Genomic DNA, 27,056 nt, shown 5'->3' with positions numbered 1-27,056 from the left:
GTAAATTAAATATATTATAAATGGATCTTATTTTAAAGAACTTTTTAAAACGAATTTTATGATGGAAATAGAACTGAGTTATAGGATATTTATTAAAAGTTATGATTAATTTTGTATATATGAAATATTAGAGGTATATAGATAATAAAACTCTATACAACATTTTTATCTTAATAAAACTTATCCAAAATTAACTTACTTAGTATCATATGTGTCATAATAATATCTATTTTTCGCCTACGTGGAACGACACTTAGCGAAAAACTGAAATTCCAAGTGTCGTTGTCTCGTGGCCTGGCTGCGAGACCGGCTTTATTTATTAGTGATATGATATTAGATTTGTTTGCTTTACTTTTGAAAAACTAAATTAAATCAAGCCCAAAAACAAGTTTTGAAAAATTATGCCAAAAAAAGTTACAAATCATGAAATCAATGCCCAAAACACTAGGCCCAAAAATTGCGGATTGGTTTGGTTTTTTTTTTTTTTTAAATACCGAATTAAATATGGTGTGGTTTGGTTTGGACTGAATAATAATATGGCACGGTGCGGTTTGAAAAATCTCAAACCGAATTAATATGGTTTGGTTTCGGCTTGAGCTATAAACCACACCGCAAACTGAACTTTCACCCCTACCCCTGACAAAGTGAGTAGCCTCTAACCGAGTAACCCTTGAACGACCGAATAACCCCTAACCACACGACCAAGTAACCCCTGACCGACTTAGTAACCTATTGAACGAGTGAGTAACCCCTATAGCACTAACAAAATAAGCCTCATAATGGTTAGCCACACGGTGTGGCAAGCATCATATAAAAGTTTGTGTAATCGTTTTATCTTTTACTACATTGAAAAGGATTTTTGCCAAAAATCTATTAATTCTATTATTATTAACCATTAATAAAACAAAAACATGCTGATATCATTAAGGGATACTGTACACATCTAAAAATGTCTCCCAAAAACCAAACCCGATGATGAACAACCTTTCACCGCCATTATTTGTCGGGTCGAGTATTTAATCTCGGGAGTGCTTAAAATTCATATTCAATCAAACACAGTCAACAGATCAATCCAAGTATTTAGTTAAAGCATAGTCCAACCCTCATTTCAGCCCAAACTCTTTTAATCCATTTCATTTCTATTTATTAATTAAGCCCGATTAATAAATATATTAAAACCCTAAATTTGAAATAAGCCCGAAACACTGAAACAAAGCCTAATTATCCTATACTTAATGTTAAATAAAAAGATAAAGATGAATTTAGACGAAATTCCAGAAAAGGAATATGTCGTGTCACGGCTGAATTGCCGCGCCACGGCAGGTTTTGCCGTGGCACGACAATCTGTGACGTGTCACAGCAATTTGTGCCGTGTTTTGCGCCGTGACGTGGCAATTTTTAGGTTTAATTTCTCCGCGGCGCTTCGTTTCTAGGGTTTCGGACCTCACCCTTCTCATTTCCTCTATAAATACGAGGTTGATTTCTCAGTTTCGGGGCACCATAAAATCATTCTCTCTCTCTCTCTCTCTCTCTCTCTCTCTCTCTCTCTCTCTCTCTCTCTCTCATGCTCTAGCCTAAATACTTGCCTTCCCTATCCTTTCACAATACATTCCCTAAGCACTCCCCGGAGTCTGTACTTTACCTGAATTTCTAAACTTAAACCAAGGCGTGAAAGGTAGAAATTGTTTGAGGGTTTGGCCCCAAATCAACTTTACTTTCATTTGTATTAATTTCCATTTATATTATTGATTTTCTTTGAAGTTACTAACGTGTTTATTGTTTTATAATTGCAAGCAAAAGAAATCAAAGTAAGGAATCATGTTCCATTTGTTCGTATTATATTTCTAATGATTTTTGTTATGTTTGTCATATATTAATCGTTATTTTTATGGTTAAATTGCATCCAATGTTGATGTTGATTCTATTATGTTTATTGATCACCATATTGCATGTCAATGGGAATATGTAATTGAATATAACACCTGATTAGGGGATTTTGCTCCCACCAATCGGAATGCGCCACGTGGGCCAATCAGGTCCTGCCAAGTGTCCCCCAGTTGGAACTGTCAGGGTTTGCCACGTGGCACACGCCTATTCGTCCACCTTGGACCTATTATGTCATGACACGTGGCATCCTCCATGCCTAATGGAGAAACCGGCCACCTAGGCCCAACTTCCAAGGGAAGCCCAATCAGCCCTAGGTTAACCTAAACCTAGGATTGGCACGTTTCCCAAGGTTATAAATACCTCCCTTAATCCTCATTAAGGGGGATTACGCACGTTTAACACTCTCACCTAGAGAGACCCAATCACTTTTATTTCCGCATTAATTACTCCTTAATCAAGTACTAACTTGACCGTCGGAGGCGGATCTCCAATCATCCGGAGCATCCGTTTGTTTTGCAGGTACAGGCGTCCGGTTCCAGTCTCGGAATTGTAACTCTCCCGCAGGACATCAGAAAACCCCGAAACATTTTGGCGCCGTCTGTGGGGAGAGTAATTCTGAGATGGCATCCACGTCTGTACCGACTCCTGAAGAGAGGCGTCCCCTAAACGACCCTCAGGTTCAGTCGGACCATGATACTGAGGAAGAATTTGAAGTTGAAGCTCACACAGCTTCAGACGGGACCCTAAGGGCCCGACGCACCCGTCATACCTAAAGGAGGGAACGGAAACATCTTCAAACTGGACTCAGTGATCCAGCCGGCGCACCGCCTGTTCAGCAGCAGCCGGCTGATGGGTCTGCTCCCATTACAAGAAACGAACTCATGACCTTCATGAGGGGCTTCAAGGGAGAGATTCAAGAGTTGCTCAACAAAAAGCCTGCTCTGGCCAAGGAGCAGTCGGCTAAGAAACCTTCCACTTCAGGGAAGAGGAAGCCAATTCAAGGGCGAGAGGCGACCCCTCATCCTAACTCTAGGAAGTGGGAGCCGCCTGCCCTTGATTTCACAAAGTACCGCTTTCCTACTCCAGGAAAGAGGAAACATGTTCGTCATATTCAGGCGGACGAGTCGAAGAAAACATACACAGATGCTTGGCTATTGCTAGAACAGAAGAAGAATGACCGAATGTCAGAGTCGGCCTCTACTTCAGACTTCCAAGACAGTCTACGCAATACCTCGACGAAGTATACTCAGTCGTATCATGAGAATCAGTCAGGCGGCACCTCCCGTCAGCCCGGCTTTCATAGTGACCAGGCGGTACCAAACTTACCATTTGTACCGCAACAACAATATTTTTTGCAGTCACCTCTGTTTGGTGTAGGGCTGGCAAAAGCTGACCCGACCCGACAACCCGACCCGAACCCAACCCGAAATAAATGGGTTTTGATAGAGATTTTCAACCCGTTTATGTAATTGGGTCAACCCGAACCCGACTTGAAGTTAAATGGGTCGGGTTCAGGTTGAAAATCCCAACCCGAAACCAACCCGCATAAACCCGTTTATTTAATTGGGTCGGTTTCAGGTCGGGTCAACCCGAACCCAACCCGCTTAACTTAAAACCCTAATTTAAAAATATGGGCCAAGCCCAAATTATCTAACCCTAAGCTTTTCCTCTTTCACTCGCCGCTTTCTTTCAGACTTTCACTCAAACTCTCTCTCTTCTCAGTTTCTCTCTCTTCTCTCTTCTCTCCTCTCTTTTCTCTCTCTAACTCTTGAAGATTGAAATAAAAATTCTTGAACCTTGAAGATTGAAGCTTCATCTCAAACATTCTGAAGGTAATAATCCTATTATTCGATTTTTTATGAGTTTGTTTGCTCATGAGTCATTTGTTTATGCAATTTCCTTGATTTGGTTATGCAATTTTCAGATTTCTTTGATTTTTTAAGCGATTTTTTGCTATTATGGTTTATGTATGCTTTGTTTATGTGATTTAATCATTTAATGTTGTTCCTTTGTTATTTTCTTACTCTGCAATTTCTTTCGAAGATTTGATTTGTTATTTACTTATTTTGCGATTATTTGCGATTTGTTTATGCGATTTTTTGCCCTGATTTGATTTTCTTACTCTGCAATTTCATGAGTTTGATTCTTTATGTCATGACTCATGAGTTTATACTTCTGTTTTTCATGTTTATACTTCGGATATGAGTGTAATTATTTTTTTAATTTATTCACAGATGGCTAATAGCCCTAATCCTGATGAACCCATTGATCTTCCGGATTCTGATTCAGATGATGAAGTTTCTGATTCTCATCAAACGGAATCAAAGAAGAAAACCTCTAATGTCACCTCGCTGAATAAGCCTGGAATTCATTTCAAGCGCCAACGAAAGCTCACTTCAGATGTGTGGGCAAATTTTGAATTCCTTGATAAACCTGACGAACAAGGTAACATCATTTGCATGTGTAAAAAATGTGGGCAGAAATATAATGCTGAAAGTAGGCAAGGAACTGGTAATTTAAAACGCCATATTAAGAAATGTAAAAAAAGGACCTTTAAAGATGTGGGTCAGATGATTATTGATTCAAGCAGTTCTGGTTCTATGATGAATAGGGTTCCTACAATTGATTATGATATTGTTCGTGAGATTTTGTCTATTGCTGTGGTGAAACATGATTTGCCTTTTCAGTTTGCTGAATATAGTGCTGTTAGGAAGTTGATTAATTACATAAATCCTGATGTTAAACTTGTGTCTCGAAATACTTTGAAGGCTGATGTTCTGAAAATGTTTAAGAGGGAAAAAGATAAACTTAAGGAGGAGTTGAGTGTAGTTAAGGGTAGGATTTCTCTTACATCTGATTGTTGGACTTCAGTTACTACTGATGGTTACATGTCTTTGACTGCCCATTTTGTTGATAATCAATGGAATTTGCAAAAAAAAATTCTGAACTTCCGTTTTTTGCCTCCACCTCACACCGGTGTCCATATGTCTGACCATGTCTATGATTTTCTTAAAGAGTGGGGTATCCAAAAGAAAATCATGTGTATTACTCTTGATAATGCTTCCTCTAATGATGTGTTTGCTGATGTAATTAAAAATGAACTTGATTTGGTATGTGGGGGGGATTATTTCCATGTGAGGTGTTGTGCACATATCCTAAATTTAATTGTGCAAGATGGGTTAAAAGAAATTAATGAGGTTGTTGTTAAGGTGAGAGAAACTGTGAAGTATTGTAAAGGGTCTCAGGCTAGAAAGCAACGTTTTTTGACTTGTGTGGCACATGTTGAACTAGACTCAAGTAGAGGATTGAGACAAGATGTCCCTACTAGATGGAATTCAACTTATTTGATGTTAGAGAATGTTTTGTACTACAAAAAAGCTTTTCTTCATTTTCAAAAGGTTGATGCCAATTACATTCATTGTCCAACAAATGAGGAGTGGGGGAGAATAGAGAAGTTATTTAGATTTTTGAAGGTCTTTTTTGATGTGACTAATTATCCTACCGCTAATGTATACTTCCCAAATGTGTTGAAAATCCGTTTACTCTTGAAAGAGGAGCTTGAAAATTCTGATAACTTCATGCATAAGATGGCAGCAAGAATGAATGAGAAATTTGCTAAATATTGGACCAACTTTAGCATAATCATGGCTGTGGCTGTTGTTTTAGACCCTCGATTTAAGTATGAGTTTGTGGAGTGGGCTTTTAAGAAGGTGTATGGGGAAATAGAGGGTACTAATGAGTTGGTGAAGTTCAAGGAAAGGTTGGATTATTTATATGGTGTTTATGTGACTGAGGCTTCCACAACAACACCACGAACAAGGCGCCGTTCTTCTAGACAGCCTAATGAAGAGCAAGTTGATGTTGCTTCTGATTCTTTTATGATGGTAACTGTGAACACTTGCTTTTTGTTTGATAATCAGCTTTAAATTCTGTTTTTTGTATGCTTTATTGTAATTTTTGTTTAAACATCTTTTAGGACTTTGATAACTTCTCTTCTAGCAAATCATATGTTGCTGCTAAATCTGACTTGCAAATCTACTTGGAAGAGCCATTGATTCCTCGTGCAACCAACATTAATATTCTATATCATTGGAAAACAAATGTTGTGAGGTATCCAATTCTTTCAAAGATGGCAAGGGACATCCTTGCAATCCCTATTTCAACAGTAGCTTCAGAATCTGCCTTCAGTACTGGTGGTCGAGTTTTGGACTGCTATAGAAGCTCTTTGAAACCAAACACAGCAGAAGCTATCATTTGCCTCAAAGATTGGACTTTTGGTGAAGGTATGAAAATAGTTTATGTATTTAAAATTACAATTTTTTTTGTTTCTTTTTTGTACTATTTTATTTATGCTTAAGGCTGAAATTAACTTTTGTATGTATTCTTTTGGTTGTAGCTAATATGGATCCGCAATTGCATAATTTATGTGGAAAAATCATGGCCATGAAAGTCAACGATGATGTGGGGGATACTCCCAGCCCCAGCCCTCCACAAAGTGCACCAGAAAGTCCTGCTGTCATGGAGAGTCAAACCTGATTATGTTGTTAATTTCTTCTAAAATTAGTTGATGAAACTGTTACTGTTATTTTGGACATGTATTTGGTTTTCTAGTTGAACTTTTATTTGCCTACTTGGAAGTATTTTGGACATGTAACTCTTGAATTATGTTGTTAAGTTATGTTTGCTTGAATTATGTGTTGAATTTGAAGTCTTGAATACTTGAATCTTACAGGTTAAAGAAATTAGTCAAATTACAGGTTAAAAAAATTACAGTATAAAGAAATTAGTAAATTACAGGTTTTTATTTTATTTTTTTTTAATTAAAAAAAAAATCAGGTTTAGGCGGGTCGGGTTCAGGTCGACCCGTTTATAATCAGGTCGGGTTCAGGTTGGTTTTTTTGACCTGTTTAAGTAAACAGGTCGGGTTCAGGTTGGGGGGTCCTGACCCGTTTATGTAAACAGGTCGACCTGAACCCGACCCGACCCGACCTGTTTGCCAGCCCTAGTTTGGTGGGCATGCAGCAAAGAATGTCCAACCTATGGACTGGCAGCTACGGTTGCTTAGACTTGGGGAACAGCCGTCGGCCTTCTCCAAGGAAATTGCTGAAGCCGCTCAGCCGGCCAAAGTGAAAAATGTATTAGTAGGCGCCTATGACGATACTACTAACCCAGAAGACCATTTGATGGCATTCACCAACCTGATGTACCTTCAAGGGTTGGATGATCCCACTTGGTGCAAGTGTTTCCCAGCGACTCTCAAAGGAATCGCACAACAATGGTTCGGCAACCTGCCGACTGGTTGTGTGAATAACTTCAGGACGCTTGCTTACTTATTCACCTCCAACTTTGCCATGAACATACCTGCGAAAAAGACGACCCTTGATTTAGGAACGATTCAGCAGGGCGAGAAGGAGGGGCTTCGTTCTTACATCAGGCGGTTTAACCTGATGAGAATACAGATTCAAGGGTTACCGGATGAGGTAGCCTATACTGACTTTTTCAGAGGCCTCAAAGACGGATCGACATTCAAATTTGATTTGGTCCGAAAGAGGGTGGCGACTCTTCAAGAGGCCTTAATTGAAGTGGAAGCCTATATACAGGCGACTGATCTTTGTAGTACAAAACAGTCGGACGGGAAAAGGTTCAACAAAAAAGAAGGACGACAGAAACAATTGTCGAACAAAGATGAGAAGAAAAGAAAAGAGGTCTGGGCGGCTGATTCCTCTAAACAGCCGGCCCAGAAGAAGAAAAAAGAATTCAAACCATACTCCCCAAAGTATGTGTTTAACAAGGATAGCCAAGCTATCCTAAAGGAAATTAAGGGACGGATCTCAATTGAGAAGCCGGTCCCCATGAAGGGTTCTGCAAGCAACCGGAACCAAGAAAAATTATGTGATTATCATAAAGATGTTGGTCATCACACCAACGAATGCATCAGTCTCATGCGGTATCTGGACCACCTGGCTGAGCAAGGCGATCTTGACTCTTATGTCAAGAAATCTACGGGGAACACTTCCTCGAAAAAGCAGTCGGCCAAAAAGAGTCAACAGGCCGACAGCTCTGATACAGATGATGCAGTCTTCTACACCATTGCAGGCGGCTTCGCAGGAGGCGGTCCCACTATTAGGGGCAACAAAGACAATATCAGGCGGCTAGATGTAAATTCCGTTCATCAAGAACGGCCCCCCAAATATTTATTTCCTGAGATTGTCATCACTGAAGAAGATCTAGGAGGGGTAAGGGGGCCGCATGATGACCCTATCGTTATTGAATGTAAAGTGGCCAACCAGAGAGTTGGCCGAATCCTTATAGATACTGGAAGCTCCTCAGATCTTATCAGTAGAAAATGTCTGTCAAAACTAAAATATCAGACTGATTGCATACATCCGGCATCCCACCCTTTAGTAGGGTTTGGAGGAGGAGTCGTCCACCCAGTGGGACGAGTGGATTTACCCATCCGCCTGGGTGAAAAAGGGGAAGGACCACACATGGTAGTCCGGTTCCTGGTAGTAGAAGAACTCTCGGCCTACAACATGATTCTGGGACGACCAACCCTGAATAATTCCAAGGCTGTTATAATCCCATCTCTTATGTTGCTCAAGTTTGAGAGGGATAATGGAACAGTCGGGTCCCTAAGGGGAGATCAGAGGATGGCCCGAGAGTGCTATCTCTCGGATATCAAGCCCACTGTTATGGCCGCTGGGTCAATTGGTGGAAAAACAGACCTTGACAATGTCAAGGAGAGTGCGCATGTTCAAGAAGCAGGCGGCAAGAAGAGAAAGGCAGCCTAGACGGGGGCCGCAAGAAAAGACAGAAAATAACAATCATTGGCAGAGGAGCGGTCGGATGAATTCCGCCCTTAGCCGGATGGTGAGCATACGGACTTGATCTTAGAAGACTCACGTCCTGAGCGAACAGTCAAAGTTGGGACGACTGCTCTGAGAGTCCTGGGTGACGATTTTCACAAACTATTGAAAGAATACAAGGACATCTTTGCATTCGAAGTCCACGAAATGCCAGGCATTAGTCCTGACCTGGCGGTACATAAACTGGCTGTGGATCCGAAAAAGAAGCCGGTAAGGCAGAAGAAACGGAACCATGGCGAAGAAAGAAGTCAGGCGGCAGCCGCCGAAGTTAAGAAATTACTTGATGCAGGGTTCATTCGGCAATGTTACTTCCCAGACTGGGTTGCAAATGTGGTGCTTGTTAAAAAGCCGAATGGCACCTGGCGAATGTGTGTAGACTACACAGACTTAAACAAGGCATGCCCCAAAGACAGTTACCCTCTGCCTAAAATTGATAACCTGGTCGACTCAACAGCCGGCCATGCTTTGATGAGCTTTATGGACGCCTACTCTGGTTTCCATCAAATTCCTCTATGGAAGAAAGATCAGGAGAAGACGGCCTTCGTCACTGATCAAGGGTTATAATGTTACACGATCATGCCGTTCGGTCTTAAGAATGCCCCGGCCACCTTCCAGCGAATGATAAACACTGTGTTCTTTGATCAGATTGGGAGAAACGTCGAGGCATACATTGATGATATGATTGTCAAGTCTAAGCTTCAGATAGATCATCTGTCAGACCTCCGAGAAACTTTCGCCACACTCAGGCGGCACCATGTCATGCTCAATCCCAAGAAATGTGTATTTGGAGTTGAGTCTGGGAAATTTCTCGGATTCCTTATCAATCAGAGAGGAATAGAGGCGAACCCTGAGAAGGTGCAGGCGGTCATCGACATGCAGTCGCCTCGTACCGTCCGAGGGGTTCAGAAGTTAACAGGTTGTCTGGCGGCCTTGGGAAGATTTCTAAGCCGATCAGGCGACAAATGCTTATATTTCTTCCAAGCCATTAAGAAGAAGGAAAGGTTTGAATGGGGGCCGGATACTGAGGCGGCCTTCCAGAAATTGAAAGTTCACTTGCATTCCTTGCCGAGGCTGGTCAGCCCTTTGCCCAAAGAAGTACTCTACATGTACCTGGCCGTCTCTGATCATGCGTTAAGCGCTGTTCTTCTTGCTGAAAGAGACGGCTGTCAGCTACCGGTCTACTTTGTCAGTCATGTACTAAAAAATGCCGAGTTGAGGTATCCTTTAGTGGAGAAATTTGGTCTTGCGCTCTTCATGGCTGTTAAAAAATTGAAGCCCTACTTTTTGGCACATGCAGTCGTCGTGTATACAGATCAACCTATCAAGCGGCCACTGACCACCATGGAGTCGTCAGGTCGGATGATCAAATGGGCCATAGAAATACAGAGCCTCGAGGTTACTTTCGAGCCTAGAAAAGCGGTGAAGGGGCAAGCCTTTGCTGACTTTATTGTTGAGATGACTCATCCCCCTGATTCTCGAGATCCAGACCAAGTCTGGAAGGTATATGTGGATGGAAGCTCTACTTCAAATGGTTGTGGAGTAGGCGTCATATGTTAGTCGCCAGAGGGCGACAGGTACGAGTATGCTCTACGCTTCAGTTTTCAGGCCTCAAACAATGAGGCAGAATATGAAGCTTTACTAGCCGGAATCCGCATGTGCAAGGCGGCAGGGGCACGAAAGATAGACGCCTGTTCCGATTCACAATTGATAGTGAGTCAGTATAATGGCGAATACGAAGCAACCCATCCGGCCATGATCAAGTATTTACAGGCGGTACGACAAGCATTCGGATCCCTTGAAGATTTTCATCTGACTCAAGTGCCGAGATCAGAAAACAACCAGGCGGATGCACTTTCAAAATTAGCATCATCCGCCTCTTGTGATACTCCTCGAACTGTTTTTTGGGAAGTAATGGAGAAGAGAAGCATCGAGGAAGACCCTATTGGAATCCTAGACAGAAGCTCAACCTGGATGGATCCAATCAGGGCATATCTGACAGACGGTACCCTGCCGGATGATCATCACCAGGCGGCAGCGCTGAAAAAACGGGCAGCCAGTTTTGAAATGATAAAGGGAGAACTTCACAAAAGAGGGTACCTTCAACCCTACTTAAAGTGTGTTACTCCAGCAAAAGGACGAGAGATACTAGACAATCTTCACTCTGGTTACTGCGCTTCCCATATAGGCGGTAGGTCGCTTGCTCAACGGACAAGGCGGCAGGGCTACTTTTGGCCTACTTTAGAAGCAGATGCAATGGAGATGGTGAAAAAATGTGACAAGTGCCAAAGGTTTGGCAAACTAATTCACCGTCCGGCTACTGACCTCACTACCATTCATAGCCCACTACCGTTTGCTAAGTGGGGCATGGATATTCTGGGTCCCTATACGCCTGCTACAGGCGGAAGGAGGTACATACTTGTTGCAGTCGACTACTTCACTAAATGGGTGGAGGCGGAGGCTGTAAAGGGAATCAAGACGAAGGATGTAATTTCATTCATCTGGAAAAATGTCATCACTCGGTTCGGGGTTCCCATGTCTATGGTTTTTGATAATGGTCCCCAATTTGAGACGCCTGTTCTCAAAAGCTGGTTGGGTGACCAAGGAATTGCACACCACTTTGCATCAGTCGGCCGTCCACAAGCAAACGGCCAAGTAGAAGCCTTTAATAAAATCATCTCAGACGGTCTCAAGAAAAAGATTGAACGAGCAGGCGGCCTATGGGCGGATGAATTACCACATGTTCTCTGGGCCATTAGGACGACTGAAAAAGGGGCGACTGGAGAAACTCCATTCCTCCTAACTTATGGTGCGGAAGCTGTTCTTCCAATTGAACACTATGAGCCAACTCTTCGAGTAATGCTATATGACGAAGAGGCAAACTGGGAAGCCATGCGCCTGACATTAGACTCACTCCCAGAAAAGAGAGGCAATGCTGTCTTGCGCCATGAAATTTACCGCCTGAGAATGACCAGATCATACAACAAAAAAGTGCACAGGCGTCCACTCAAAGTGGGGGACTTTGTACTTAGAAAAATGGAAGCAGTTGGTAGGGCTAATGAGTCTGGAAAATTAACTCCCAACTGGGAAGGACCCTACCGAATCTATGAAGAGGTCAGGGACGGTACCTACCGTCTGGAAACACCAGACGGCCAACCGTTGCCTCGAACCTAGAATGTAGATAATCTTAAGAAATATTTCTTTTGAATAATGTAAATAGTCGAGGGCTACTTAATAAAAGTTTGATGTTTCATTCAATTTTGTACTAAGAGGGGCATGCCTACTGACAAACAGTCGGCTACTCTCCATGTTTAATTTTCATTCTTACCTAAGAGGGGCATGCCTACTGACAAACAGTCGGCTACTCTCCATGTTTATTTTTTATTCTTACTTAAGAGGGGCACGCCGTTTGTTTCATACAACCGGCTACTCTCCCATAACACAGTTCACCAAGAACTATCAAAGGCTCATAGCTAAAATGATCAGACCAGGCGCCAAGCCAACTGATCCAAATATAAGTTCAATTCGACCTGTCCCAACATTATAGCAGGCGTCCGACGGCATCCATCCGGATGAAATTCGTCGTAGAGAGCAGCTCCCTTTTGGGTGGAACATTGTTCTATAAAATCATTACACGACACCTATACGACTGTCTAACCAAGACAACCACGTAGCCGTTTCCCGGACAAGGATACCTCTCACTTAACTGACTAATCAGGTCAAACAAGTGTTCGCAGTAACCATCCGTGTCAACCAACCGACTGAACTACTTGGGATAAGAATAGTCGGTATCTTAAGAGTTAATAGCCAACAAACATTGGCGAATAAAGGGGAACAACCGGTACCCACCGCTTGATACCTCTACTACTCAGTCACTTGGCGACTAGGTAACAATTATGTTTACTTGGTCACTCCTTAAAAATTTAGTATGAAACTAAAAAGGTGTTCATACAGCGCCTGTTCACACTAGATTAAATGTGGCGGGGAACAGTCGGCCTGGACCGACTAGAGTCTCTAGCTTAAAAAACAAAAAAACAAACAAGGCAGGTAGGAAACCACCTTCCTACTTGGTTGAAGGAGATCCAGTCTTTAAAGTGGCCGACTGATCGCTTAGCCTGGAAACAGACAACCAGTCGTCCAGGGGCATAGGTGGCGTGACTAACTACCTCGTACCTGTCCGCAACTATCGGCCATGCAAAACAGTCGGTATAGTGTGCAATTGGATATCAAAGTTTCGATACTTAGCAAAATCGAAACAAATTTAAACGAAACATTTTTTGCATAAACATTCATACCCCCGGCCCCTTGGCCGGGTAAAAGATACAAAAGAAGCCGGTCATTAAGACCGGCAAAATATTCAAAACCCCGGCCCCCTGGCCGGGTAAACAGAAACAAACGGCACGCAGGCCGTGAAAAGAAGACATAAAGCTTAAGAAGGGGGCAGATCTTCAATAGTAGCAGCTGCCGCCTGGTCAGCACTCTTTTTGCTGGACTCGGCTTCAGCTGCATCCTTCTTCGATGCATCTCCCCCAAGCGGCACAAGCGCCACTACCGGCTCCTCCTCCTCCAACGCCTCGTCCTCAGCAGCCGCCAGGATCTCTTGATTATATCTATCAGAACACTGGCGGTACGTTTTTTCCCAGGAGGAAAAGTCGGCATTGGGGAAGAGGCGGCCCCAGGTCAGGCGCTGGATTTGAGCAGAGTCTTCCATCATCTCTGTGACCAGCTCCTTCTTTTCTTGCTCGGCCTTTGCCGAGAGCTCCTCAGTAAGACTCTTCTCCTGGGTCACCAGGCGTTCCTTAACGTGCGCCAAGGATTTCTCCAAGGTGTCGTATGAGGACATTTTTTGGCGAAACAACACCTAATAAGATAATTTGGACAACCGGTATAATTAAGTTCTTTTTTAATCTTGTTGTTTAATCAAGTGATCACAATATTTTAGAATTATATGTTGCATTAATAGTCAACCAATTTAGCTTAATAATAGTTTGGAGCAAATTGAATCTTTGTTTGTATGCTTTTGAGATCGTAGGGATTACTTTTCACAATAAGAATCGAGTAGAGGCCAATACGAGCGAATGTGACTCCATGACTCACTTCGTACCATCATCCCCGATCCTCCTTTCGTGGTTCCGAACCATATGGAGTTAGTAATCTCATGGATTATGAATGGGGTGTAACCTTCACGGGTCAATCGTTGTTGCCTTTCGTTGTCCCTTATTCGTGGTTGCCTTAAATGATCCGTGAACGGTTTACAAGTTCCTTAAAAACTTGTTGGCGGCTCTGGTAGGCGGTCGCACACCTAACAAAAATAATAAAAACCTAACTAAACCTCCTAATATGTAGTAGGGTAAGTCAGGGTCGATCCCACAAAGAAGGTTGGACTAAACAATGGTTTCTATGAATTATAATAGCCGAATCAAGATAAAATAATGAGTTGAATAATATATACTATGAACTAACAAAATAAATCTAATACTAATAAAGACTCTAGAATTAAGTATTACCACTAATATAATCAATACAAGATAAATTCCTACCCCAATCAATTAATTATATGCTCACAAGGAAAAGTAATCCCTAAATAATACCAAGGACCTCTCTCGAGTATCAATGGCTTCTCTAACCCACAATCAAGCCTATTCTCATGGAATCATGCAAATTAGAGACATTAAGCACATTACTCTAGCTTCCTAATTATCCATTCAACTACTCTCGTGATGAATATCAAACCCTTAATTGATCTATTCAAATCCGTTAAAACCCAACTCTCGCTACGATTAAAACAATGGAATAATAACAATACTAATTATCTCTAATCTAGTATTGGCATAAGCGCAATCAATTAAGCATGAACAATATAAATAAATTAATTGAGAATTTAAAAGAATAAATCAAGTATTAACCATATTAGGGTTCAACCTAAATCTAGAACAACAATCTACTCTAACATATTAACAAAAAAAAAAAACAAGAACAATAAATAATAAAGAAAACATGAATAAATAAAGAGATTAAAAGAAAATACCGAATCTTGAATTGAATTGAAGGTAGAAAGCTTGAATCTTGAATTACAAAAGTAAAGGAAATAAAAATAGAGAACTAGTTCTTAATAATAGGAATTGAAAAATAAAATAAACTTAATTAATCCTCAAGAAAAACAAAGCTAAAGAATATATATACAAGCCCAAAAAGATAAGAAAACCGGCTAAGCCTTGGCGCACAAGGATCCCAGGAGGCACGGACGTGCCTAGTGTGAGGCACGGACGTGCCTAGTGTGAGGCACGGACGTGCCTCTCTAAAAATAAAAACGCTGCTGACTCTGTCTTCTAGGCACGGACGTGCCTAGTTCTGGGCACGGACGTGCGTCTCCTGCTGCGCGTATCACTCATCTTAAATCAGTCATAACTTCATATCCGGAGCTCCGTTTGAGGCGTGTAATATATTGTTGGAAAGGTCTTCAAGTCTACTTTCCAATGAAATTTGAATCACTCCATTATCATTTGTATATCAAAAGTTATGAGCATAATAGTGAACAGGTGTCATATTTGTCAAGTATTTCATCAACGTTTTGCTTCATTTTCACTCAAGTTCGTCTCGAACACATGATTTAATATTCGTGGGCCTCGGCATAGCTTCGTGACTTCGTAAATTCTCCAAATTAGCTCTGTTAATCCTGAAATACATCAAAAACAACGAAACTACCCATAAAAGCATTGAATCATTGAAACTAAACCAAATTACACCAAAATGGACTAAAACACTCGACTAAGCTAATAAAATCGACTAAAAATAAGCTAACAAATATGCACAAAACACGACTTATCAGGCTCCCTACTTTGCTTTGTCCCTAATCGTGTCCCTAATCGTATAATGTTAATTCCCACTTCCTATGATAGACAAGCATATTCACAACATGCTTAAGTAGGTGCGTTTCGAACGACGCCTACAGATACATGTCAACTTTTTTATGAAAAATTTTCCCACCTAAACTATTTTTGACATCATTTTTTTCAAAATTACTTAATGAAATAATGATTACACTTTTTTTCAAATAAAGAATATTGACAACTATTTTAAACAAATAATAGCTATTTAATCCACGGGACTAAACTAGTTACCTAATAAAACCCAAATTTTTTGAGAAACTACCTAGTACAAAATTGTATAAAACTACCTAATAAAATGTAAATGTTGTAGAATACTACTTCTTGCTAGATTTCCACCGTTGACCTAATTTTTCGACATTGAGCTACCTCAAAAGTTTTTTGTATAAATTCAATTGCATCATCTGAAAACATCACCCAAAGCTAAACATCCTATTCGAGTTTAGAAATTTATTAATAAATTCTTATATAGTTAAAATTTGTAATAGTTGATGATATAATTGTTCTTGAACTAAATAATGAAATTGAGCTCTCCAATTCCAATTAGAGAACAAATGGAGAGGGAGGTGATGGGAGGGAATATAGTGGGAGGCAATGGTGGAGTACTGGAGTTCTGAAGATGAGGAAAGAGAAAATGAAAGAATTTTGTGATAATTATTACACCATATAAGATTGTTTTTGGTGCATTTTTTTAAAGTATGATGGACATCCAAAACCCGTTGGAGCTGTAAATCCTTAGATGAATCAATGCTCAACCTTATAATTGCTAACCTATGGAACTTAGGTTGTTAATCACTACTTTACTTTCTTTTTTGAGATGCACTCCTTGGTATTGACTAACTTCACAAAATGTCAACCAATACAAGATGGGACAAATCTGGTACATTCAAGTGTTAACACAGTTTTGTTTCTCAAATGGAACTGGAAAATGTGGCATGAAAGAAAATATCGTGCTGGATTTAAAAAAGGACCTCGAACAAAAGCACAAACTATGAATACTAAGGAATGCATATCAAAGTATTAACCACATTTTATTTGAAGAATTACAGTCAAAAGGCATGTCCAAATCACAAAAGACCAATACCCTCCCACAAACGGTCCATACATTCATCTCGACAAAGAACTTTGCGTGCTTGAGCACTGTGAAAAACATTGAAGTAGAAAATTCATCTTCCAAAGACGAGATTGATCCAATGACAATAACATGAAATGGTAAGAGCAAACCGGCATGATTAATGATGTTCCTTCACCTCAAAGAGCCCATCAGGTCCTGAAAACCACAAAAGACATTAAATGAGTCATTCAAATGGTTATAAAGAGCAAAGACACTAAGTATGAGTCATTCAAATGGCGTAGCAAAGATTTTCACAAGGGCAATGCACAAGTGTAAAGACAATTGATCAAATTCATGCTAATTCACCTATATGCTTACAATAACTACATCTTTCCAATTTAAATGTATACATTCAAATTTTTTATTAGATGAAATATTATCTATCTATAACTTTTTAATTTTTGATCAAACTAAAAAAAATTAAAGGGAAACCAATAAATCGAATGTAACTAAAATGAGCATTGAAGAAAGTGGAACTAGAGCCAAAAAGAAATGGTAGTTCAAGCTAAGAAAAGAAATGCCTATGACCAAAAAAAAAAAGGCAGATTCAGCCTTTAACCTGAGTCGTAACATCCTTACCCTCACAATGAATGTGAAAATTACTAGTTTTATCCAAAAGGGAGTTTCAACTTGGTCCAGGGAAGTCTTCCTAGGTATCTTTAACATTATGAAAGATAAATATTCATTACCACTGATTATTTCTTTCAAGAAAAAACAGGTGTAGAGGGACAAAGAAAAAGAGTAATAAGATCAAATTGCCAGAACATCTCACGCTGAGTCATAATAAAAACAAAAATTAACCTAAAAATAATTCTAAGAGAAATAAAAAACAGACTTCAAAACTGGGTGGTTTGGGGTTGCTACAAACAAAACTTCACCACACATAGATGTCAAAAAAGGATGCGGTAACAAAAAGTAACATTATAAAAAAAAAAAATAAAAAAAAAATTAATTAATTAAAAAAGAATTTTGTAGACTGGCTCTGGACACATAATTAGCCATCAAATACGTCAACCCTGCAAAATATAATCTTAAATCATAGCAGAAATAATAAAAGCCAGTCTTCACCCCTAAAACAGCCATGAGAGATTTCATGTGGACTTGGATCCAGATAATTCCTTGTAACAACAACTCCAACAAAGTATAACCTACCCACACGATGAGTGCCAATAGGTAGTAGGTATATCAACCATGTTCCCAGTAATGTTTTGTAAATTTATGATAAACATCACGGCAAGTTAAGTCTCTAAATCTTGATATAGTATACAGAGCATATTCTTGTACTATATCAGAGATAGCATTAAACCAATTGACTGAAGATTGTCTAGGAAAAGAAGTTAGTTTTATGGAGTTACCCAACAATTGCAAAATGTCTTCAAGCCATATCTTTATTCATGAAGGATTAACACAATGTAACAAACATAAACAGACCTTCTGTGTACAAATAAAAAGCCAGTATACCGAAATACATGTGAGTATGTGACAGACTTAACAAGGTCACCAAAAAGTTGGTTAAGAGGAATTAATAGGGTAAAGAAACATAAACTGAACGGAAAAAGGTTTAAAACTCATGTTTGATATTAATTAATGCATAAGATAGGTTTAGAAATAAAATAACAAGAAAACGCATTAACAAAAGCACTATTCAACTTTCCTATCAAATTCATTTACTTCTAATTTTGTTAATCTCTAATTGACAACCAAATACCTCTCGAATCATACTAATCAATGATAGAAGTTATATTTCATCTCCTTTCCTTCAAACAAGTATTTCTAAATCATTCCTTCCTCTACTTGCTTTCCTTCAAAAGATCTTAAGAAACCCATAAAACTATAGAGAAGAAACAACATGAGGATACCAAGAAATCATTATTAAAATAAATAATGTAAAGATGAAACTATACCCCATGGGAACTCCTTGTTGCGAATGTGCATGTAAGGGTATGCCTGCAAACAATTCACATTAAACAAAAATGAGATACTACATTCGAAGTACTTCATGTTAATTTACTACATAAAGATATGTAGAAACCTAACCAAACACCATTTTTCACCTAGTGTTATATACTTATAAAATTTAACAAAAGGAGTCAAACAGTCATGCATATAATTGAATGAGATGCACAAACCAAGCACATCATCTTCATGATATCGTATGATCTGCCAAAGCAACTCAATTACTTACGAAGAATATACAAACTAAACACCATAGAGTGGGGGAAATGTAAGGGTCCCCTCCCAAAAGTGCTCTACTGTGCATTCCTTTCCACTAGGCTAAGTTTAAAATGGTGTATCGAATCTCCAATGGTTATGGTTAGCTAAGGAGCAAGTAATTCCTAAAAGTCTCAAGCTAATACCTTGACCATTGGATGGGAGTTATGATTGAGAATTAATTAGCTTAAGCATGCTAATATACTTGATAAAAGGATGAAAAATTGATACTCCGCAACAAACTATTTATTGACAAATGAAACACATTTAAATAGAAAGCTAGTAGTTAGCATTAGCCAAAAAGTGCAATAAACATAAAAGCATTTCCTTCACTTGTGCTTATAAAATCAAGAAACCTAAAGTACTAACGAACATAAACACCAACCATCACGGAATGATCGACAATTCATCCAATCAATTTAAAATATGCATAATTTAGCATGATAGCAAAAATACGACATACAATCCAATGCAGTTGAGAACAAATGGGGCAAAACAGCAGCGGAAAAACACGTAACGTAAAACTTAAATAGAACTTACAGGAGGCTCTGGAAAGTGATGATGAGGCTTGGAAAGTTGGTAGATTGCCAAGGTTGTGCAACTAATTATTCCAAGGTAAGTAATTTTCTCCCATTTTGATGCCTCTTTAGCCTCGTCTTCAAACAAATACAAACAAAGCAAAAACAATCAACACCCATTTTACAGAAAATAAAAACCATACAAATGAAAAAATTAAACCCTCAATTCTATTAAAATTATAAAACTTCAATGTTTACGCTAATTAAGCCCAAAACAAAATGAAACCCTAATTGATTAAATTAAATAATCGAACATGAAAAAATCGTAATTCAGATGTATGTACATCGTAAAATCATAAAATGGTATTCAAATCAAAGCAAATGATTGCGAATTTCAGAGTCAAATCTGTAAGGGAAAACAGATTAAGAGAGAGAAAGTTACAGGCAACGTCGTGGTGGGTGGAAGAAGAGAAGGGGCGCTTGGTGAGATCGGAGGAACGACCAGCGCGGATGGCAGATTGAACGCCGGATCTGAGTTTAGCAAGAGTCATCGCCATTGTTGCTTCTCTCTCTAAATTTTCCTTTTTAATGAATGAAACTGGGAAGATGAAATTGGAGTTTGCGAACCTAATTGTAATTTCCAGAATACCAGGTTACAGGATCCGAATATATTCGGGTTTCTCTCTCTTAGATTATTGTATTTGGTATGTGGAAAAATTCAGACTTTTTGGCTTGGTGAATTTGGGGCTTGGGCTAAAATGCTATATAGTCTAGCAAGCTTCTTACTTTAGCCCTATGGACCCTATCACACCCTATAAACCTGTGTGCTGATCACATTGTGTGTGCAGATTGAGTTCGGTTCGAATCAAGTTATATTGAATTTGTCACTTGAATCATCTTATCCTTTTTGGTCGTTTTTGGGTAAGATTAAGTTGTGTTACTTATTTTAAAAAAACAATTGCATAATGGTTACATTATCATCAATTTTTTATCAAATATTAAATACTATCGGCCAATTAGTCTAATTGATATAAATCTATCACACATTTGTCACATTGTATGATGATATCAATGGTGAATTTTTTTTTTCCTTATTAAGTTTATGCACATAAGGTACTTTTTCAAAAATAAATTCTCCATTTTCGGTTATTTGTGATTGTTTCCCTTTTACTCTTTGCTATTCTCCTCTAATTGGTAGTGATAATGAAATGACATACTTACATCTCTATGCAAATGAAGTTATTGCCTGTTGCAACAACAAAACTCATGCAATGATTTTAACTTTTAAGTGATTGTTATGGCAAATAAATGTAACATCACCCTCATACCACATCCAAGATCCCAAGGAATCATAAAATTATAACCATGGCTAGTAAGACTCTATAGTCATATTATTGGAGGGAAATGAAGAATTGAATTCAATGTTACACGTTGCTAAGTTTCATACACATTTGTCACCATTAATATTTCTGTTTCAATTAATGTGACTAAGGGATTGATAATTTTATAACAATTTAGCTAATTGGCCTACAGTTATCAAGTCCAATTAGTTAGAATCAAACAAAGTCACACTCCACCATATTGATGATAGTATAGAACTAGACAACAAATTATAGTATCAGACTATCGGTTTTCTATTTGGAAGTTCAATTGTAACCCTATTCAATTAATTAATAGGTTGTGTTAATTGAAGTCAATCCAATTCTAAATTTAAACAAGTTGGAAACCTTGATTTGAACTTGCTAATTAATTTTATGTTGGGCTTAGATTGAGTTGTACTATGTTATTAGTTCTTGTCAATATTTATAACCTAATTTTGTTGAGAAGAAGAGTAAAGTGGGTATTCAAATATTCAATACAATGTATGTTTTTTTTTTTTTTTTTTTTTTTTTTTTTTTTTTTTTTTTTTTTCTTTAAAGAAATTTTAGATTTTAACACTCCATATTGACATTAGGAGCATATGTAGTTATGGACATTTATTCTTCATGCCTTCATGGAGTTCAAGCTTACTTTCATTATCATGGGGTTTAAGCTTACCTTCATTGTGATGTTAATATGTTATTCGACATGTTAACAATATATTGAATATTTTGTATTTACATCATGATTATAAACTTAATTATTCTAGTAAGATGTTACAATTACGGTATGAGATTAGACATTTTGATACAATCTTGTAAATTGCATTGCCATTTATTTTTTTTTTCCTTGTGCAAATCAACCATCAAAGGTGAGCTTTGACATACTATTTGAAATATAAGACAATCTCATCTCTATTTTTCTAAATCAAATGTTACCTAATCAATCAATGAACATCACACCCATCAACACATAATCACATATATCTTCTATTTTACAAGAAGATCAAAGTCATCATAATTTCTTATATTGTTCCACAAAAATACATGTAAATCTCATGAGATAGCTCATCATAGTGGCTAATTTATAAGATCACAAAGATAAGATAAACATATACGTAGTAGAAAGATCTACAATATGAAAAAAGCAAAATCAATTCCTTTGTATTTATGTAATATCCATTGACGCAATCATTTTACAAAATCAACAACATCAAAAATCTATGTGACTTATTATATCTACATGTGGGTCCAAATATTTTTATAACCTCTGATATGATCGATCCTAGAATATATTTACAAAATTGTATCCCAATAAATCCCACCAAAAAGCAAACATTTTTCCCAAATTCTTTTCTATGATTTGCTAATCATTTTTTTGTATGAAATCACGGAGTTATCAACTCAACCCAAGCTTCATCATCAAGTATCCCACTCTCTATTTCTCCACACTCATCATTCAACGAGTAAACGACGTCGTCTATACTCCAACCACCTCTCAGCAACTCCCGCGACATTTTCCTCACGTGCTTCACAGCACCCTCCTTACTACTTACCCCACTCGCTGTCACGCACGTGGATACCACCGCCTCATCGCGACCACAACCGGGACCGTCCATCATCATCATCTCCCTAACGTCGTCCTCGGCCCATCCGCCATCCCTCAACCGCCACATCACCTCATCAATACACCCGCTTAGCTCGTCGGTCCACCACTTACTACACGCGCCCTCACGCTCTGCAGCTTCAGTCCAAAACTCTGACAGGTCTTGCTTCTTGGGCCCACGCTGGGGTGGTATTATTTTTACTATCCTTCCTCCGTGTCCTCCAAACGCAGTCTTTTCTCCAAAACTCCGTTTCCTTGAAAAACCCGCCCACGTCAGCACTCAACAATCTGACGTCACTCCCATGCACGTAGAATACGGGGTTTCCCGCCAAATTGGGTTCAGCCGGAATATAACAGTGCCGAAACACGGGGACAAGAGGTGGGGCCTTGGAGAGGTAATGTTGGGCCAATGATTGGGCCTGTTCTTCTTTACTGGGCCGTGGGCCCCAAGATGGGACCCAGAAGTTGTTTCTAGAAACTTCTTGGGAGAGAGAGAGGATAGGGAGGGCGGTGAGGAGGCGGAACTGGTAGCTTGAGGAGGAGCGCCAGTTGGGGAAACCCGGGCCCACAGGAAGGCCTTCGGAGAGGATTGACCGGAGGTCGGAGGGGAATGTGAAATGTCCGGCGGATTCTACGGTGGTGATTTCGTCGTTGGTGAGTCCGGCTGCCACGTGGATGTTGGAGGTTTTGAGGGAGGTGATTACGGTTTTCGCGTAGGCAGCGACGGAGAAGCAGACTTTGCGCTGCCGTGTTGGTGTTGATGGACGGTGGTTTGTGGCCATTGATGGGGATTTTATTTTAAGAGAGGAGAGAGAGAAAATGAGGAGATTTTTTTTTAATTTGGAGTTTTTTTTTTTGGAGGGGGGGTGGAGGTAGGATTATTGGGGTGGCTAAAATGAAACTGACTAAAAATTTGGGGGATTATTAATTGTTTGGAGTGGAGTTATTTGGAAGGAAATCCAAAAAAAAAAAGGTGATTTATTTCCAACTTATAAAAATTTAAAAATAAAAAAAGAGAGATTTATTTATTTTGAAAGAGATTTATTTATTTATTTCTTAGGTGATTTTAATTGAACTATGGATACAAGTTTAAATGCCTGAAAAAAAAAAAAAGGATACAAGTTTAAAACATAAAAATGTGGGAAATGGGTGATGGATATTGGAGAAAAACTATTCTAACATGTTGTTACCTATATTTTGTATTAATATAATTATAGCAACAGGTTTTCAGAATGCAACATTTTCATTTTAATAATTTTCGGTAGTATGGATTTTTAAGAAATGGGGCAATTTCTCTTAGTTTAATCAATTTTTTTTTTTTTTTTTTAAAGTGACATAAAAAAGAAAACGGTTAGAATATACTCATCCTCATGTTCTTAAAGAGTAAGAACTACTTGATGTGTGTTTGTCTTTTGGTCTAAACTTGTGTGTGTGTGGAACTTGTAAGCTAAAGCCATAAAAATGATCAAATTGTGTTATATACAACTAATACATTTTTTTTTTTTTTTGAGATGTTGATTTTTTCTAAGCATTTTTGGTGTCATTTTATCATTTACAAGTACACTTGTATAAAAGTTTAAGATTTTTTAATTTGTAGATACATGGAAAATCAGAAAACTATGGAGAATTTCGTGTTGATTTGTTTCAATTCCTTTATAATCTCTTCTTCTTGTTGTCAATCTGTATTTGAAATGTTCTTCTTGATGTCGCAAAAGTCTAAACCATAGAAATAAATATTAGTGAAATGAGTGGGGGATGGTCATAGAAAAAGTTGAGTTATACTCGTAGTTATTTTCTTCTTTGTGTGGCAGTGTAGTCAAAGGATTGATTTGGATTGGTGGATGGCATATCAAGTGAAAGCTCAATTTTGAGTTAATCTATTAACCTTAGTTATGTACTAATTTTGTTTCTTAATGTTTGTAACACTTTTTTTTTTCTTCACATTTGTCAATGTAGATTTTTAATTATTAATTATTAATATATCTAATTAAGCATTCCAAAAGTATATATATTGAGTCAAATCTAACAAATTCCACATGAGTATATATATTTTTTTCTTTACTTATAAATTACAAATGATGGTCAAAGTGAAATTTAAAAATAATGTCATATTAATTAAAGTGTAAATAAAGGACATTAAGGAATGGACATAATATATGTTGGTCGTTAAAAGTATCTTTAGTCTTTAACTCTTTACAATATACATATACAACGATACATCATAAGTTTGACATTTGGGAGGACACACTAAAGTCTTTACAATATACATATACAACGATAATTCTTAAGATTTGATCACACTAATGTCTAAAAGTTTAACCAACTAAACTAGTTGACCATCCAATATATGGATTGATTTATGCATGTAAGCCTGTACTCTAAAATCTAGCAAACAAAATCAAAGGGAAAAAACATTCTATACAGTCTCTTAACCTAATTAACTACACAAATACAACTATACAAGAAAGAATATTGTATACAATGTCTATATTCACACTATATATACTAAACATTCAAATAAAACTGCAATTGACAAGGATAATATAGTCACTACATACTCACTAGTTCATTTCAAAGCAACTTGAAAAGGAAACGCCAACAAGCAATAACAGGGACAAGTATCATCTACAACAATATTGCAGATTTGTAATAGTGATCAAATTTCATGTATCCTCCAAAACAAAAGCAAATACTTACATCATAATATTATATAGCTTCTTTTATTCATGCTAAGCTAACTGAGTATCATCTGTGTTTGTATTTTCTGTGCTTCGCATTACATACAAAATGGCTCCTTTGTACTTCACAAAACAATTCTGATAACACCTGCTTGATTGCAAAGCAAATTCTAGGAAAAGTCCTGTACTGCTTTCTTTATATAGTCTCCTATTTTCCCTCTCTCTAAATTCGATTCCAACTGTATGAAATCGGCTTGGGACATCAGGAAATACATCTACAGAATGGAATTAGTCTGCACTGTTAATTAAAAGAGATTAAGGTTCCAAGAGATGAATCCTATTGAGTGCTGTCATCTTGGGAAGTATTACCATTCTTTGCCTTTGCATCATCTTGCAATTCATCTGATTCTGTAGTAGCCTTGCTTCTGTCTGTACTAGCTGCAGTTGACCCATCTCCAGCAGCTATTGTGGCCGGTCCCTCGGACTCATTATCTTTCCCTGAGATGGAACCAGGACCACTCCTAACTCTCATATCAGAAGACACCTCTGCATCAACTGCAGGAATAGGCCTTATCTGCCCATCATCCGAACTACAGCTTATGTCATCTTGGGAAGTACTAGCATTCTTCGCCTTCGCCTTTGAATCTTGCAATTCATCTGATTCTGCAGTTGCCTCGTTTCTGTCTGTATTAGCTGCAGATAACCAATCTCCAGCAGCTATTGTGGCCGGTCCCTCGGACTCATCATCTTTCCCTGAGGTGGAGCCAGGACCACTCCTAGCTCTCATATCAGAAGCCACCTCTGCATCAACTGCAGGAATAGGCCTTATCTGCCCATCATCCGAACTACAGCTTATGTCATCAGTTGCAATTTGTTCCTCTGATGACTTTCCGAACTCAGCCTCTGGCAAGGAAATAGACAGCTCAGGTAGCAAGCCATCATTGCTACCCTTTAGACTCCTTACATCAGCCTCCAGTTTTAAAATGCGGCTTTTGGAATCAGCCAGTTCAGATAGCAAGCGATCAGCAGTACCCTTCAGATTATTCACCTCATCTTCCAGCCTTCGCATGCAAGTTATGGAATCGTTTGGCTGTGAAACAGCTCCTTGAGATGACTGAAATAAGGAAGACGCGTAGATTTTCATTTGCTGTGCTGTTTGAGGAGAAATTGAGAGATGGTTGGCTCCAGAGGGGGGAGTTTGCTGCATTCTTTGTTGTTGAGCTACACATTTTGCCCAATAGCATTAGATTCATGACTGATGTTTGACATTGTACGTCAAAAAAAATATTGGCTACGCAACGAACAAATTTAACAGATATATTTAAAATAAAGAGCAAGATCGAGCATAGTTCAATCATCAAACACATCATTCAGGAAAATATATCTGAATATTCATTTCGAGACAAGTATAAACTTTTTTGCTACTAATTGTATATTGTTAGCCCTTCCTTTGTCAAAGTGTAGACTAGCAACTTTCTTTTAACGATGCTAATTTTACGGTATCCTAACAAAAGACTTTCAGAAGGCTGTTCTCGCTTCAGTTATTACTCGAAAATATCAATCCCAAACCAAAGTGCTTGCAATATAGGTGTAATGTAAGCAATCTCTTCATGATTACAAATTCTAAATAACTTCAAAAACATGCAAAAAAAGTTGAAAATAAACAAACTCAATCGTCTAGACAGCTATAATTCAGCAATGAAAATTAGTGCAATTCGAGTAACAAATTGCTAATCTAACACAAACCACGTAACTAAAGTTCTCAACTCCTCAAGCATACCTGAACTAGCTAAAGTATAAACTCCAGCTCCCAATTTTATACCAACATTAGGAATTGAGCTTTGGCTTCCAGAACCGGTAGTACTAGTTTGAGCGCGTTGAGGAAGCCCCAACTCTAGCCTCGGCTTTGATGCAGGTGGTCTAGGTGGTTTAGG

At 38.5% G+C, this 27,056-nt stretch overlaps 1 protein-coding gene across 1 annotated transcript; it reads right to left on the bottom strand.

The window, feature by feature from the left end:
* Positions 1–16,573: 16,573 nt before the first annotated feature.
* On the bottom strand, positions 16,574–20,173 carry LOC110686160 (cytochrome c oxidase subunit 6a, mitochondrial-like). The gene is made up of 4 exons (XM_021862750.1): positions 19,923–20,173; positions 19,503–19,618; positions 18,656–18,698; positions 16,574–16,907 (listed from the first exon to the last, which is right to left on the bottom strand). Exons 1-4 carry the CDS (start codon positions 20,035–20,037, stop codon positions 16,870–16,872), a joined length of 312 nt encoding a protein of 103 aa, XP_021718442.1. The 5' UTR covers positions 20,038–20,173; the 3' UTR covers positions 16,574–16,869.
* Between the last annotated feature and the right edge of the window lie 6,883 nt (positions 20,174–27,056).

Source organism: Chenopodium quinoa, unplaced genomic scaffold (assembly GCF_001683475.1).
Source record: "Chenopodium quinoa cultivar QQ74 unplaced genomic scaffold, ASM168347v1, whole genome shotgun sequence".
Lineage (NCBI taxonomy): Eukaryota > Viridiplantae > Streptophyta > Magnoliopsida > Caryophyllales > Amaranthaceae > Chenopodium > Chenopodium quinoa.
This window is presented reverse-complemented; position numbering and strand designations above follow the sequence as displayed.

Excerpts from the sequence above, each read along its gene's own strand:
- LOC110686160 (XM_021862750.1), bottom strand. The coding sequence starts at position 20,037 with ATGGCGATGACTCTTGCTAAACTCAGATCCGGCGTTCAATCTGCCATC. Across the intron at positions 19,619-19,922 it reads CACCCACCACGACGTTGCCT|ACGAGGCTAAAGAGGCATCA; the intron begins GTAACTTTCTCT and ends ATTTGTTTGAAG. Across the intron at positions 16,908-18,655 it reads CAACAAGGAGTTCCCATGGG|GACCTGATGGGCTCTTTGAG; the intron begins GTATAGTTTCAT and ends TGTGGTTTTCAG.